Here is a 17,487-nt window from a genome sequence, read left to right as displayed (position 1 = left end):
ACTAATTCTACCCATGAAGGTACATCTTCCTTCCAGTATTGCAAATTTTATCATGAATTAGGGAGCAGCGATGGCCAAGCACGGATTTAATGAGGGGTTAGGGCTTGAAGGGCGGTGCCCCCTACCTCCATTTTCGTTAGACCAACCAAGATAGATGCAATAAATATTTTACATTAATGTTGTCACAGGAATATTTCAATGAAAAAAGGGGTCTGATAATGCATTTTAAGGAATTTGATAGTGTATGATTCTGCTTGGAATCAACCCCCCCCCCCCTCTTTTCTGATATAATGGATTTGGCTCTGTTGGTAGTGGTGGTAGCACAATTCTTGTCGGGGTTAGGAGATAAACTGACTTCTCTGCAAACTGTTTTGAGGATGTAGTCACTGAGATTTTAATTCCCTCCAATATTACATTCACCCTAGTTGTGTTGCTCTAACATGCTGGCCACGAATTCCTTCCATTTTCCAGTCCATTGCCGCATCAGCTTGGTCTTCTTAGCCTTGTCTAGACTGCTGTACCTGGAATAGAACGGTATTGTCATGGGGTCTGGGAACAAGAAACAATCTTTCATATATGATTTGTTAATTCCATGACGAAAAGACTCCGTAACATTGTAGGCTTCCTTGTGGAGGCATGAAATTATTGAAGATTGCAAAGTAACTGTCATAATATTTATTTTTTAGTTCCTACACTCACCATTGTTAATACTAAAGGGTAGTATGGAAGTGTTAGGGCAATGAAGATTTCGTTTGTCAGCATCTTGACAAAAAGCAGCGGCTGTGGGAGTGTCCATGAATACACACTGACATAACAAAATAATAACACCTGGACTGAACCAATTAATCGCAGGATCACAAATAATGCACAAAAGATTTCTTCATACTGAGGAGGGAAAAATATGGTAGGCTTTCTGTATGATTTTACTACTTTCAGCCAATATTTCTTAATCCCTATAGCCAGGCGTTGAATCTGGCATGCTGCGCACTGTACCCATGGATTTTACAGAAATTGTTTGTTTTCAGACCACCATATCTCAGCATCTACAACAGCCAGAACATCAATAAGAGGCCAAAATACTCAACAATCCTCCGTTTCTCCAAGAAAGTGACCCCAGGTATCTAGACAGATGCATTGTGGAGTGCAGAGGTGAAGAAGAGAGGTCACTTTTGCAATAGCACCGAGGGTCCTTTCGGATGGGCACACAAGGTCGTGGCTAGGACAGTCTGCACAGATTGTAAGCACAGAACAGGGCAGCCTAGACATAACATCACTGACACCTCCAATTCCTTCCCCCACCACTTTGACAATGTCACTCAATCTCTTCCTAGCATGAATGAATGGTTTAGCTGGGGTAGAGGTGGTGCAAAGTGGGTTGGCAGCAACAGTGAGCAAATCGCATGAAGCAGCATATTTCGCTGGGCGTGACCACCATCCACTCACTTAATGTAGTGATGCGGTCTAAATAACATCAGTTCATGCTAATCCATCCCACTTTGAAAAAGATAAAGTATCTGGTCCTTTAAGTTTCTTGAGCCATTTAGACTGTCAGGACTTGGCCACCTGACGGAGTGTAAAAACACAGTACAAACATACAATAGCATGATTAATTGACCTGATAAATAAATTATTTGATTTAATGTCAAGTAGACACCTAATTATGGCGCTAATTAAACTCCTTGTCTGGGCCTTGGTATGAATACCCCATTGAGGGGGGTTACCTTGACGTTGTGGCAGGGCTTGAAAGCGTGGGCTGGCAGTGCCACCAGCTCTGGAGGCCTGCCTACCTTTGTAGGGTTTTGCATTTGTTGGTCTCGTGGACCAAGCACTCTCCTACATCACTGTTGGAGGAGGCCTGCCAGCAATGTTGCTCGTCCCTTTTCAATCCCCATCTCAAGCAGGGTTTTTACCTACCCACGTGTTTGCCACGCATGGTGTCCTGTGATGCTTTGGAACGGGAGTCCTAGGGGTTGAATGATGCCATACAGTGCGCCCTGCAGCTAGCAACACACATCTTTGGTCCCCAGTTCTGGCCTGACAGACGGCCTGGTTGGGCCTGACCAGGTCAACCGGCTGATCACATTTGGATAAGGTCAAATAGGCACTGGTGGTTCCTATCATCTTGGGGTGACCCTTGTCCGGGAACCTCGGTGGTTAGCTGCATATACTCGCTTACTATGTTGTCATCAGCGGTGTTATCCCTGGCTTATGGCCTCCCCTTGTTGGGTTCCATGCTGGGTGTGGGGATGGGGGAGTGAAGTCAACCTTTGATGTACAGTCGCAGACACTCATAGTTGGTACAATGTTGTCAATCCTCTTTTTCTTAGATGTGAATCCCGGGCAGCTCTACTCAGTTTCTCCGAATCATTTACTGGTGAAAGGGAGCGTCGCCGGGAGATGTCTGGGGCAAGTGTATGGGGTGGCGATGTTGGGGGGTGGATGGGGTGGGTTGTGGGGTAAGTGACTGAGTAAATGCGGCACTAGTGTGATTCAGATGTGGCACCAGCGAATTTGTTAAAAACGCAAGTGTACGTTGTGAATGAGCTGAAATTTTCGGCGTCTCGCTTAATAATGCCCTCAGCTGGACCTCTCATGTCAGATCACATGCTAAAACCGCCTCAAAGAAACTTGTATTATTGTACAGAGTCCATAACTTCTTCACTGACGAGCAGTTTGCTATAATTTATAAGAGTCATGTGCACTCTCAGCTTGAATACTGTTCACCCTTGTGGAATGGATGTGGAGAGGTTGCATTAAAACGACTAGACAAAGTTCAGACCAAAGCTGTTAGAATTATTAACAACCCTGCCATTACAGATAAACTACCTCCCCTACAAGTAAGAGGGAATTTTGCCTTCCTTGCATTATTTTACAGATATTTTTATAGCAAATGCTCAGACGAAGTTGCGTCCATTGTGCCACCTCTCCATGCCTTCCCTCGTACTACACGGGCATCTGGTAGCGCTCATGACTGGAATGTCACTCAGCCATTCTGCTGAACTTCTGCCTATCACAATTCTTTCATTCCGCGAACTGCATCTCTCTGGAACTCGCTTCCCCAGAGTTGTTTCCCTCGAAACTTCAACCTACAGCTGTTCAAGTCTAACTGTTACAGATATTTTATGAATAGAGGACACCAGTAATCTGGTGCATGGATTTTTTTTTTTTTTTTGTTCATTTGTTTTTCCTTCCTCTGTTCTGTTATTAAAAAAAAAAAAAACTCAGTTAGGGATTCCACATATATCTCAGAATGCTACTACGATGTGTGTTGAGGTTAACATATACAGGAATTGTCATTTAACGACAGTGCTAGAAGTCTGATAAATGTTGACAGTTGGAAGTAATGGCATGTTACATATGTCTGACAGGGTAATAATCGGGGAAACTAATTAAACTTTTAACGAACAAGCGGCAGAAGGTATTGCAGTAGCATCTGACTTTATAATAGATAACCCATAAAGAACAACTACAGTAAGTTGTCCATAATATGACCATACCCACAATAATATGAGTTTTTCAAATGTGGTAGATGTAAGTCAGATTGCACAGTGTATAGGAAATACTGCAGATATCGACTCCTTTATGGTTCCATAAATTTCGAGTTAGCTAATTATAATGTTAATGGGGTTATCATGTTACAACCACAAATCATAAGATATCTGTTCTTTTATCTTCTCTGCATTCATGTAATCTTCGTCATGCGAGTCTCTTTCGCTGATTGTGGGAGTGACAACTGGCAATTTGTAACACTACAAGAACAAAGTAAACGCATACAATAGTATGGAAACGACAACACATGTTTTGTAATTTATATTCATTCAGTATAAATGTCCAGCCATCCTCCATTCTATAACCGCTTGGAGAATATGGGTGTTGTTGGAATCTTTCGTAGTGATAAGGCAAGTATAAATCAAACGGTTTAGACCGGGATAGAACCAATAGCTCCTCGTTCCAGCACTACTTAGGCCTTGTGCCAACTGCCAATATAAGTCTGCCGCAGGGGCCAACCTCCAAACCATCAATCTGGCGATTGCCTACACCATTCACAGTTCAGGATTCACAATGAACATACAGGAAAAGCAAGTAGCCCTACGAGGCCAGATCATCGGTCTGCGGAAAGGAGCCTCAAGTATTCGGGCCATCGTCAATCAGTTAGCCATATCCCCAACAACTGTGGCAAAATGGATCGAGAGGTGAGAAGAGACAGTTCTCACTAACCAGGGTAAGAAAGCCTAACTATGGAAGATTTGGTCAGTAGTTCCTTTTTTTTTTTGCCATAATTGTATGTCCACCGTGTATGATGTGACTCTGTTTCATAATATTTTGCCTTACAGTAATATTTATATTGTCAACAGTCATATATTTTACATTACCCCGCAGTACAGCATCATCGATGCATGACATACCGGGTACTTTTTACCTACAAAAATGCAAACCAGCGTCAACGACATTATGTTGTACTAATCCTGTTGTATAGGTAACAGGAAGCCAGTTTAGTGTGACGTATCATCTCCCTTGCAATCCTCCTTCACACCACAGTCATCCAAAATTCTCCTCTCCCTCCCTGCCCACCCCAACTCTCCCACCTCCCCTGATCCCCTCCTCCTCCCTCTACCACCACTCCTACGAGCATGTAAAATAGTTGTTTCCCTTTAAAATATTTCCTCAGCCAGGACACCGCGCTCCCGTGTAACGACACCTCTACAGGATGAACGTATTATACAAGCGTGTGAGGAGCCTTCCATAATGAACACGGTGGCACTTCGGAACAGACTCCAGCTGGATGTGTCTGTCGCTACAGTCCAGAGGCGGCTTCATGAGGCCAGAATACATCACCGGGTTCCGCCAAAATGGCGTTGCTCACTGAAGCGCACCGTGCTGTAAGGCTTAACTTTGCACGTCAGCATGTTGACAAAGGCCTAGACTTCTGGTCCAGGGTGGTGTTCTCAGATGAGAAAACCTTCCGATCTTCCGATCACGGAAATATACACGTGTGGAGGAAGAACGACACCCGGTAATCACTGAACTGTTGCAGAACATTGAATCAATAATATTAAAATAACTGAACCTGATAATTCACACACACACACACACACACACACACACACACACACACACACACACACACACACACACACACCTCGCTAAGATAAGGTTCACTGTTTAATCATTACGTGGTACATAAGTTCGTTTAATCACTTTTTAATAACAAAGATAAATGAAAAAGACCACGGTTTACTTTCTAATCATAATGTGGTGTATAAGTTCATATCACTAATTACTAACAAAGATAAATGTGAAGGTCCTGGTGTTGGTGGGTGTTCTAAATTATTAAAATATTCTCCCTTTATTACTTGCAGACTCCTAAACGTCTCCGCAAGAACTTCCCACAATACAGAGATGCAACCCACGGATCACCTTCCTTTGATTTCCAAGGAGTCTGTAGTGAGATGAGTGTAGGCTAGAATTCAAATCAGTCCTATATTTTTTGTTTTAATTTCTATTACAATCACAGTATCTCTATTATATAATTTTTGTTCTTGCCAGCTATGAACGAGACAATGTTTATGATGAGATGAGAAGTGGGCATGTGACATGCGATGTGTGGGGTTATATTTCCATCCATGGGGCAGGAGAGGTAGTGAAGGTGGAGGGATGATTCAATGCACAAAAATATATTGAAATTCTGCAGGATTTCTTTCTACCTTCCCTACGAGAAAAAAAATTTCACCTTCCCTCCTTTGTCCAAGATCGTTGTCCCGTACACAAAGCAGGAGCGGTTCAGGAATAGTTTAGTGGTCAAGAAAACTTGCAACTCCTAGATTGGCCGAGCAAGGGTTATGACTGCAACCCAATCGAAAATATCTGGGGAGCAATGGTTAAAACAAGGGAACCAGGACGAGAGAAAACGGCAGACCAGGTGATGGCATACATTATGACTCAGTGGGAAATATTCCAAAAGAAGCCACACCTCGTAAGGAATGATGTGGCCAGCATGGCCGATAGGCTTCGGGAGGTTGTGGAAAAGGAGAGTGGCTGGACTCATTACTGAGTGTAATGTCTATAAAATAATAAATTAAGATCTGTCAAGTGACATTATATCCCCGTAATTCTTGTTGCCTTATGTTCTCATGCATTATCAACTGTCAGTATCGCAGTAAGCAATATACTCGTGCCAATGACGTTAGCCCTTCAAGGTCTGCTAAGAACTGGGGTATATTATACTGGCAAACACCGTAGGGGTTACAAAGATAAGATACATCAATCTAAAGTATGTGCCATATTAATAGTGCTATTTTGGCTAAAGTTAATCATGTCTGCTTATAAATACCTTAGTATCGAAAGATTAATGTAACAGTTATTCATGAACAAGCAAATATAGCATACTGCGCAATAGGAGTCCTCATGGTGAACATTACAATGACCTAGGTCAAAAGTTAAGGTATCATCAGGGATTCAATCATTGCAGCCTTTCTTAAGAAATGTCGAACACACTTGAAGAAACTCATATTACTGTGGATATTGTCACATTATGCAAAACTTAATGTTGTTGTTCTTTATGGGTTATTATTAAGTCGGATGCTACTGCAATACCTTTTGCCACTTGTTCGTTAAAACTGTAAATAATTTCCACGATTATTACCCTGTCAAACATAGGTAACATGCTGCCACTTCCAACTGTCAACATTTATCAGACTTATAGCACTGTCGTTAAATGACAATTCATGTATATGTTAACCTGAACACACATTGTAGTAGCATTCTGAAATATATGTGGAATCCCTAACTGAGTGTCGTTACCACTAAAAAGAGGTTGTTTCAGCTCATCCACATCGTAAACCTACGTTTTTAACAAATTCGCTGGTACCACATGTGTATTACACTAGTGCCCCATTTACTTAGTCACGTAAACCCCATTCATCCCCAACACCGCCACCCCATACAGCTGCCCAAGACATCTCCGGGCGACTCTCCCTCTCACCAGTAAATGATTCAGAGAAACTGAGTCGAGCTGCCCGAGATTCACACCTAAGAAAAATAGGATTGAAAGTGCTGACTGTACCAGCTGTAAGTGTACGCAATAGTACATGGCGTGTTCAATTACATATGTTGTTGGCAATGCTGCATCTGTCCCTGGACATTCTTCAGACTCTTCCTCTCTTTTTGCAACTCTGGAGCCTTTCCAAGCCCCTTGGGACTGTCCTCCTTTTTCCAGCCTCCAACTGGAACTGGGAAGCGTTCATGTCGGGTTCGTGCAGCTTTGGCGTCAGACTTAGATGGAACAGCGCCTGTTGCATGTGTGAAATATCTAGTGGTGAAATCCTCTGTGGGAGGGTCAGTGTTTGATTTTGATATTTTTGACCTTCACTGTGCTGTTGTTTGTGCCTGTAGCCGTTATCCTAAATTTTCTTCCCAAGGGGATGGAAACATCCTTGTTGAGGTATCCTCCGCAGTTGAGAGCTCCTGTCTACTGGCGTGGACCTATGTATGTGAAAACGATATTTCTTGTGTTCCTCACGCTATCTCTAACCGAGGAAAGGATGAATTATTTTCCCGTGACCACCTCCGATACTCAGAGGCACAATTGTTGGAGGAACTACGATCTGTTTTGGTGACTGTCAAGTGCCTGTAGAAGAAAATAGATGGTATTCCAACCTCAAGTCCAACCTTATTCCTGACATTTGACAAGTTAACGTTGCCTGCTTCTATGAAACTCGCTTGGCTCTCACTTTCTGTGAAGCCATATTGTTCATGCAAACCCCAAAGCAGTGTTTCCATTGTCAAGAAAATGGACTTGTGTGCCGCTTTTGTCGCCGTGCACAGGCTGGCCTTCCTGGTGTCTGTGTCTCCTTTGGCAGCTTAAGTCATGACAGTGTCTATTCAGGACACCTGAAATGCTACCACTGGGGGGGTACCTATTTTGCATTTTTTTGACACTGTCCTCGCTACTGCATGGAGAAGGAGATTTTGTCCATCCATACCCATGAGAAGCTTTCGTTTTCCGAAGCAAAGACAAGTGTCCACACTCTCTTCTTCCAGCCAGGGGTCACCTATGCTTATGTCACTTCTTCTGCTCCTGTGTGCCGTCCAGTGTTTTGGAAGCTGCTTCAGTTTATTCCATTGCTGCCCTCCCCGTCTGATGATTTGCAGGACTGTGTTCCCTAGGTTAGGACTGCTTATAAAGGTGTTTGTCCACCCTCATTTCTGACTGTTTCTCCCTCTATTTCGGTGGCAGAGGGATTGCCCATTTCCGTAGTGGTCGTGAATCCCAATATTCACATGTCTCCTTGTCCTGCCTTGTCCAGCTTCCCCAAAACTCTATCTGTATCTGGTAAAGGTCACCATGTTCTTCAGTCTCCTCTGAACCTAATGACCTTCCTCCTAAAATCTCAGGTGTGGAATGTTGGGTGGACCATTCTACTGTTCTCCCCTGCCCTGGAGTCTCTGGAGTCTAGCCAGGCTGACGTTGGTGTTACGCCGCTGGTCCGGTTCCCACAGGGGGATGGTGCTACACAGATTAATGGTGCTTCAATTTGGCTGCATAGGATGTCATCACCACAGGGTTCTGGTCCTGTGGAGTCTGCTTCTAGTTTTGAGGTTTCCGGTGGTGGCACTGGATACCCAGCTCCACCAAGGGCAGCCAGCAAATCGCCTTTCAAGCAACCTGTTCTTCCTGTTCAGAAGAGCAATGCTGTAAATTTTTTTTCTTCCTAGTACTCATGTTTGCCTTTGAATGGTCAGCACAATGTGCAGATTCCTGGTGCTGGGCAGATTCTTTCTCAAGGCTTTCCTAAGCATCGGTCCAAACCTACTCACTTGCCAGGGTCTGTCCCACACCTTATTCTGATCCTCCCTCCACTATCATTCATCGGAACTGTCGGAATTAGGTGCCAATTGGGAGGAATTGAGTCATCTTGTTGCACAATTTTCACTTGCATGCATGTGCATCCAGGAGACCATGGTTGGTCATGCTGTTCCACCTGGTCATTATGGTTACTGTCTTTTATTCTGATCCTGTTCCAGTTCGAGGGCATCATGAAGATATTGCGTGCTTCCCTCGTCGCTATGTTCCATTCACTCATCTGGACCTTTCATCTCACCTGCAAGCTGTTGCGTATTGGTTTTTCTATGTCGTTCCTATACATTTTCTGGCCTTCATCTTCCTTCTAGTGCTACTGTCGACAGGGTGGATCTGGAACACCTTCTTCATGGCTTTCTTTCCTCCGTTCTTTTATTGGAGGATTTGAATGGTCATTATCAACTGTGGGGTGTCAGTAAGGTCAGTCCTCTCGGTGCCATGCTGGCTTCCTTAGAGGACTAGGGGTTGGGTGTTTTGAATTCCAGTGAGATGACATATTTCCATAGCCAGACTGGGACTTTCACGACCATTGATTTGTCCCTGTGCTCAGCTGATGCTGTTTTAGATTTTAACTGGGATGTGTTGCCAGACCTGTTTGGCAGCAACCATTTCCCATTACTTTTACCTGCTGCTGAGGATGAACCTCGTCTTCCTCACTGGCACCTGGATAGTGTAGCCTGGCCACATATGGAATGCAGTTCTGTTGATTGTTCTGTGTAAGATTTGGGCTGTGATAATGAGGTGGTGTCTTATTTTGCTTATATGCTGCATTCGGCAACCTTGTTACTTACTTTAAAAATAAAAGGTGAGTTTCCTAAACGTTTGGTTCCTTGGTGGACCCCTGAGTGCAGTTCCGCAGTGAGAGCCAAATGAGTCACCTTTTCTTGGCTTTGTTGTATCTGTGGGGATCCTCAGTATCTGGTGGTGCCTTGGGGGGCACGAGCTCTTGTGTGTCAGGCTTTAAAGGATGCAAGATATTCATCCTGGAAGGGTTATGTTTCCTCCATTAACTCGAGGACTTCCCTCACTCAGGATTGGAACTGGGTGAGGAAAATTCAAGGAAAATTAACCATTCCCTCCTCTCCAGTTTTATCTGCAGCAGGTGGGTCTGTGTCTAATCCACTTGCTATTGCAAAGTTGCTTGTCGATCATTTTGCTGGTGTCACAGAAGAATACAGAATCTCCTTTGGCATACCACTATCGGGCGCTTAGAATCAATTGGTCTCATTTATGTGTCGTCTGGGACAGAGTTTTTAATGTCCCCTTGTCAATTTCTGAACTTTGCCATAGTGCCATGATTGCTCTCCTGGCTGTGATGACATTCCTTATGCACTTTTACGTCACCTGTCTGATGAGTCCCCTCCGTTTTTGCTGTAACTGTTTAATAGATTCTGGTGTACTTGTGAGTTCAGGGCTTGCTGGGATGCTGCAGTAATTATCCCCATCCTCTCACCAGGTAAGGATATATTGACCAACTTCTCTAATGTGTAAGGTCTTGGAGAAGATGGTGAATGGTCAGCTTCTGTGGTTTTTGGAGAGAGGTGACTTCTTATCCACTGTTCAGAGTCATATCGGTAAATTGTGTTACTAGACACGGTCTTCCCTCCCTATAACTTGAACATCCCTAACCAACCTCCTATCAACTCTCCTGACCAGGAAATTGTCTAAATGGCTACTGTTTCTCCCAAACTTCTATGTACTCAACATATTTTCTCTTCTCCTAAATTATGTGTTGCACAAAGTCATGCTCATTGCCTCCGCAGACTCGAGTATCCTTACCCCTTCCACATTCCCCATTGTATATGCACATCCCCCAAGTACCCCTTCATATCTATGAGCTGCCTAACCCACATGACCATTAAGTCCCTTCCCAAAACTACAATCTCATCATCCCCCATACCAGTTGCTACATGTATCAAGTCGTCCCAGAATGTTTTTTTTTTTCTGTGTCATTGAAGCCAGTCAGTGGAGCATATGCTGATATATATGAGATTGTGAGCCCTACTAAACAAAATTTTCGGTACTATAATCCTTTCATTCACCCTTGTTACATTCATGACATATTCCACCCATTTTTCCTTAACTGGCACACCAACACCACCATATCCATCTGCCTTACCCCTTCCACATTCCCCATTGTATATGCACATCCCCTAACTACCCCTTCGTAACCATGAGCTGCCTCACCCACATGACAATTTAAGTCCCTTCTCAAACTACAGTCTCCTCATCCCCCATACCAGTTACTGCATGTATCAGGTTGTCCTGGAATCTTTCTTTTTCTACATCATCAAAGCCAGCCAGTGGAGCATATGCCAATATATAAGAAATTGTGAGCCTACTAAACAAAATTTTCAGTACTATAATCCTAACATTCACCCTTGTTACATTCATGACATATTCTACCCATTTTTCCTTAACAGGCACACCCACACCACCATTTCCATCTGCACTTCCCGGCAAAAATAGCTCAAACCTATAATCCCTCCTGGCAATAACTCTGGCTGATCCTCCCCTGTATCTATCCTCCTGTACACAAACATAATCCTCCCACCTTCTATTCATGGCCTCAACTACTTCCCCTGTTCTGCCCTTCAAACTACCCACATCCCATGATGCCACTCTAATTCCCTTGGGCGATTTAGTTTCCTCAGGCTTGCACCTTTTCTAAATTTTTGACATGTCGGTAAAATTAAATAAAGGGACAGTCCCAAGTCCAGACATAGGACCTGGGACCCATAGCCCACCAGCTGTGGCCAATGGTTGTGGCAGTGGCCTCGGGGCAACAGCCAAGACAACTACAAGGACACTCTCCGGGTGTGTCTTGGCACTGTAACTGCCCCACTATTATGCACCCAGCAATAGGGCAGACTCACTGGGCGCTACTCGTGGATTCGTGCACCTCACTATTGGGAGGAAGCAGCAGCCTGGGAACTGCAGTGACCTGTAACTACTGGCACAGATCCGAGTCCCATCCCACCCCGCCCCCAAAAGCTATGCTGGCAGAGCATGCGTCATGCCTCCCCTCAATAAGTTCAACACTAGGTAGTAAGGGCATAGTTTTCTGGTCGCATGCCCTTGCTGGCATCATCCTCTGTGACATACTGGGGTACACCGAGTGGTATGCAAAGCATATGTAGATTAGTGCATGAGATAGAGACAGTGTTTGGGTGACTATGCCGGCCTACTGTCCATGTTAGTGTCACATTAAAAATGTTCAGCAAAGGGGGATGGTCATTATACACTGATATATATATATATATATATATATATATATATATATACTGTAAGGCTGAGAGGAAGACCACGAATAGGATGGATGGACAGTGTGAAGAGAGCGATGGATGCGAGAGGGATGTTTGTTGAGCAAGGAAGAGTGGCTGTGCGTGACAGAAATAAATGGAGAGAAATTGTGAATGAATAAGTGATGACGCAGCCCTGAGGGGATATTCTCCCGCATTTGGTCTGATCAGCTATTTCAGGTCAGGTGCGGGTAAGGGGATGAGTCTGTTATGATGTGGCAGGGGTAAACCAGCTCTGCTGTCGGGCCCTGCTGCGGATGTCACTGATTGCATTACGCAGTTGACCCTTGTGCGGTGTGGTGCTGTGAGGATCTGTCCGTTCTCCCCTTTGGGGCTAAGATGCGAATGAATATGTTTGAATGGATGAGTAAATGGGGAGTGTGTCGTCCTGTCTCGGCTACCTCCCTTTCCTTGGGGGAAGCAGCCTAGGTATATATATATATATATATATATATATATATATATATATATATATATATATATATATATATATATATATATATATATATATATATTAGCAGGGGTACTTGTCATTCCCGGGCCAAAAAGGTGAACACTGTAATCCTATTTGTTCTAGTTCAATCATTCTTTCTACTCTTGAAAGACCATCTACCTCTTGTGTTTCTGAAGAGGGATTATAAGAGGTCCAGGACCTTTCTATTAAAGCTTTCGCAGACTAATGTACAGTATTTGTGAGCACTTCTTTACTATTACTGGTGACCTCTAATGTCCTCTGACAGGTAACCTCAAATGACCAAGGAGGTCAATCTCTCATAGCCTATGTCCGAACGAAGGGTTATGTGAGTCTCCATGCCAAAAATTGGGCTGCTGGGTGCAATCATTCGAGCGTGTATTACCGGTGACCTCAAATGACATCCAACTGGCGGACTTGAATCAGAGGTGGGCACCGCAAATGAAAATTCACTTCCACAACACAAATCCGCAAACTAAAAAAATTGCCTTCTCAACTGCAAATCTGCAAAATTCTTGAAATTAGCAGTTCTGCAAATGCAAAATCGCAAACACAAACCATTTTTATCCCTTTCACTACCCCGGCATCAGCTTCATTTTATTCTGTATACCATTAGAGGATTATTACCCGTCCCCACCCCGGAGGGGCTCGGGGACAGATATTGTTTTCACACGGTTTTTCTGTCTGTTTGTTTGTTTGCTTGTTTGTCTGTTAACAACTTTACGTGAAAACTACTGGTGCAATTCTGACTAACATACGGGGAAATGGGCTATGACCGGTTCACGTGATAAAATTTTGGGCCAAATTGGGCCAAGGCTCAGGCTGTAGGGCCCCCCCCCCTCCAAAAAATATATATATATATATATATATATATATATATATATATATATATATATATATACATAGTTTTTTCGCCATAACTCCTTTCAAATTTGCCATATCGACATGAAACCATAAGCCAAAGGTGCATCTTTCAAATCTGCATCCTATACCATGCCTCATTACATCAGGGGGGTCACCGCAGTCAGTTAGCAATAGTAGGGTCAGTGTTAGGTGGGTCGGGCCTACAATTTAAAATGGGCATAAAATCGTCAATTTTCACCAATTTACTCCAAATTTGATATGTGACATCTTTGACTAGGTATCATGTTGTGTTTATACGTCAGCACTAAAATGACTGCCGGGGACGGGTTTACTATACCTTGGCACCGCTTCTTGTATTAAGTTTAGGATGATATTTTTTCATAATCAAGGGGTTTTAAAAACTCTCTACAATTATATCTTTATTAACTCTATTCTGACTACCAATACGACTTAATGAAGCTTGGAAATTGTCTAAAGTAGTGAATGCGATCTATAAAAATAGTTATAGTAAAACTAAAAGATATATTTGTTATTATTATTAGTATATTAGACTGTTTTTACTACAATACGAGGGTAAATCTTTCACTGTTGTATATAAATGAATTAAATTATTACACTTCACACCTCACGCTTGACAAGTTGACACACCAATCCACCTCTATTCCTTGGCTCTAACCTCCTCAGTCCTCACTCCGTAGTCACAGTCTGATTCCTACTGCAACTGAGATAACTCCAACACATAGTATATCCATCTATCTGTCACTCTATCTATCTATATTGCCGCATGGGGAAAGGTGGTTGTCTGATAAGGAAAATGGTAAAATTGTGTTCAGTTTCATTTCGTGTGTTTCTTGTTGAATCTGTTATTTATCTACGTGATTTTTGTTGAGATCAAAATACTGGCACTGGCAATGCTATAAGTCTGACAAATTTGAAATTTAGACTAAAGGTCATATTCTAGGTCCACTGGGAGGCTTCGTAGGACATCTTTGCACTTTTCATTTTGTTACTGACTCGTATGCTAAACAAGTCTTTCTAGCATCGATGTAGTTTAAATCAGTCCCATACATTATAACATCTAAGAATCTGGAAAATAAATTGATCTTGAATTAGGCTTTATATTTCTCTATATTTATTGGGGGGAAAAACATCTTTGCTTGCATTTATCCTCAGATTCTTATTTTCTACCCTCCCCCCAGAATACACACAGTATATCATTAAGATAATGTAGTGAGGAACCCTCAACTGTAAACCAGAATTCGACTTGCTATGACGATGTCATGCTTTATTATTTAATCACGTGTACGAACGTTGCGCCATCTTGGCTTATACCTATTCTCATTCTTTTCCTGAGAGTTTGGTATGAAGCCAATGAATATCAAAAAGAGATGAACCTGATTTTCATCCGTTCTCTCTCCCTCTCTCTCTCTCTCTCTCTCTCTCTCTCTCTCTCTCTCTCTCTCTCTTTGAAGGAATCGTAAAATTATCGTACAAAATGTACGATAATGAAAATGCTATTGTACATCGTACTGAAAGTGAATTTATCGTATATATATTAAAATATTTAACGTACTTATGGCAACAGTGCAGGAGTGGCGGCCGGCGCCGGCGAGCCGGGAACACAGCCAGCCACCGTCTACCGGGCTAGGCCACGTACAGTAGATGTTTGCAGGCAGCTTTGCATCTGCGGAAGTGCTTCCTCAAGCGCAAAACCACAAATTTCAGTAGACTTTGTCGCAGATGCAAATCCGCAAATGAATGACGCTTCCGCATTTGTGGAATTTGCAGTTTGCTGAAGTGATTGCGGAAGTGCCCAGCTCTGTCTCAAATGACCTCGGAGGTCAACCTCACATAGCCTCTGTCCAAACTGGAGGTCATGTGAGTCTTCATGCCAAAAATTGGGCTTCTGGGTCCAGTCCATCGAACGTCTACTACCGGTGACCTCAGATGACCTCCAACCAGTGACCTCAAACGACCTCGGAGGTAAACCTGGCATAGCCCATGTCCGAACTGGAGGTCATGTGAGTCTTCATGCCAAAAATTGGCTTGCAAGGGTACCCGGCATTGGCCGGGCCAAAAAGGTAAACTATATACCGGTGACCTCAAATGACCCAGATCTGAATTTTGACTGGCCTAAAACCATCCTTAGGTCACCCTGATTTAGAATATATATGGGACCGGGGGTCTGGCCCTTGGTTTGGGCAGGACTCAAGGATGAACAATGTGGCTCTTTATATCTATCTATCTATCTATCTCTAATATATATATATATATATATATATATATATATATATATATATATATATATATATATATATATATATATATTATATTATATTATATTATATACAGTATATATAAGTTAGAGACTGGGATATTAAACAAACTGAATTCCATGAAGATCTATGCATACAATGTAAGAAGCCTCGCAGAAGACTACAAACTTGATAACTTAATGACTGACTTGGAAAACATTAGTTGGGATATTGTAGGTTTGAGTGAGACCCACAGAAAAGAAGAAAAAGTAATTCAGCAGGAGGACAGCAACCACCTATTTTACTACAGAGGAAGGCAAAATGAAAGAGTTAGTGGTGTAGGATTTATAATTAACAGAAATCTTGCAGGTAACATTGTTAAATTCAGCAGTGTATCTGACAGAGCAGAATTGGTTGTAATTAGACTATGCAAAAAATATACCCTTAAAGTAATACAAGTACAGTACATGCACCGTTCGTTCGTTCGTTCAAAGATTCCCTGCACCTATAGTGCAGGCCGGGCCATACATTAGCCCCCTCAGTTGGATATGGGCTGGTTAAAAAAAAACAGTAAGGGGGGAGGATAGGACCTGGGGATTGACCAGCACACACGTCCTGTCTCCTGGCTGGCTTTGTGGTGTGTGTGAGTACATGCACCAACTTCTCAAAGCTCAAATAAGGAAACAGAAACATTATACGACGACACCTACCAGATTATGGAAGAAGAAAAGACCACATATGCTACACTCATGGGAGACTTCAATGCAAAAGTTGGGAAATAAAAAATGGAGAAGCATGGATGGGAAGATTTGGAATGGGAGAAAGGAATAAAAGAGGATAAATGGTGGTAAATTTTGCTGAAATGTATAGCTAACATGAGAATAATGAACACGTTCTCTCACAAAAGAACAGGGAGAAAGTGGACCTGGAGAAGCCCAAATGGAGAAACAAAGAATGAAATCAACTTCATTATAGCAGATAAGAATAACACGATCACAAATGTCACAGTTATCAACAAAGTAAATATATATAGTTAGTGATCATAGAATGCTGGGTTGCACACGCCAGATTCAATTTCAGAAGTGAAAGAAAGAAAGCTAAAAGGATATGCCCAACAAAAGTAGACGAAAACAAAGCAGCCTTTCAGTTGGAAATAGGGAACAGATTTCAGGCTTTAAGTGATGCTGAATATGACATTGCTGAGCTGAATGACTAACAAATGTGTTAAGAAAATCAGCGGGGGTAGTAGGAAAACCTACTGTAATACAACCAAAGCCAAGAAGTATTCAGAAAAGAAGCTAGAGCTTATGAAAAAGAAAAGGAAATGAAGGTAGAAACAATGAAAGATGAAACAGAAAGAGCGGAATTAAATAAGCTTAACAACAGAGACAAAGAGAAGAAAAAAGAAAGAGAAACATGGATCACATCAAAGAAACCATCAAAAAAGGAAACAGTCTGAAACAGGTCCGAAGTAAAATGGCACTAGGAACGCAACAAATTACATCACCGGAAGACAAAAACGGTGAAGTCATTAAATGCAGAGACACTGTAAGATGGTGAAGAGAATTGAAGATTTTTACAAAGAACTGTATGCATCAAAGCCAGTAGTACCAACAGCTAACTTTTCAGCTGACATAAGTGAAATACCTGAGGTAACACCAGACGAAGTAAACATTTCTCTTAAAAATATGAAAAGAGGGAAGGGTCCAGCAGAAGATGGAATAGTAGCAGATT

At 42.5% G+C, this 17,487-nt stretch overlaps 1 protein-coding gene across 1 annotated transcript in view; it reads right to left on the bottom strand.

Moving 5' to 3' along the window:
• Nucleotides 1-421: 421 nt before the first annotated feature.
• The window catches only part of LOC145415228 (adenosine deaminase 2-like), a 234,275-nt gene continuing 217,209 nt past the window's right edge, over nt 422-17,487 (bottom strand). Inside the window, exon 12 of the mRNA XM_080284566.1 lies at nt 422-521. Coding sequence (XP_080140692.1) covers nt 422-521 — 100 coding nt within the window. The remainder of the gene's footprint in view (nt 522-17,487) is intronic.

This window comes from Coenobita brevimanus, chromosome 13 (genome assembly GCF_032717465.1).
Source record: "Coenobita brevimanus isolate Jiangsu-jjx chromosome 13, ASM3271746v2, whole genome shotgun sequence".
Classification (NCBI taxonomy): Eukaryota; Metazoa; Arthropoda; class Malacostraca; order Decapoda; family Coenobitidae; genus Coenobita; species Coenobita brevimanus.
This window is presented reverse-complemented; position numbering and strand designations above follow the sequence as displayed.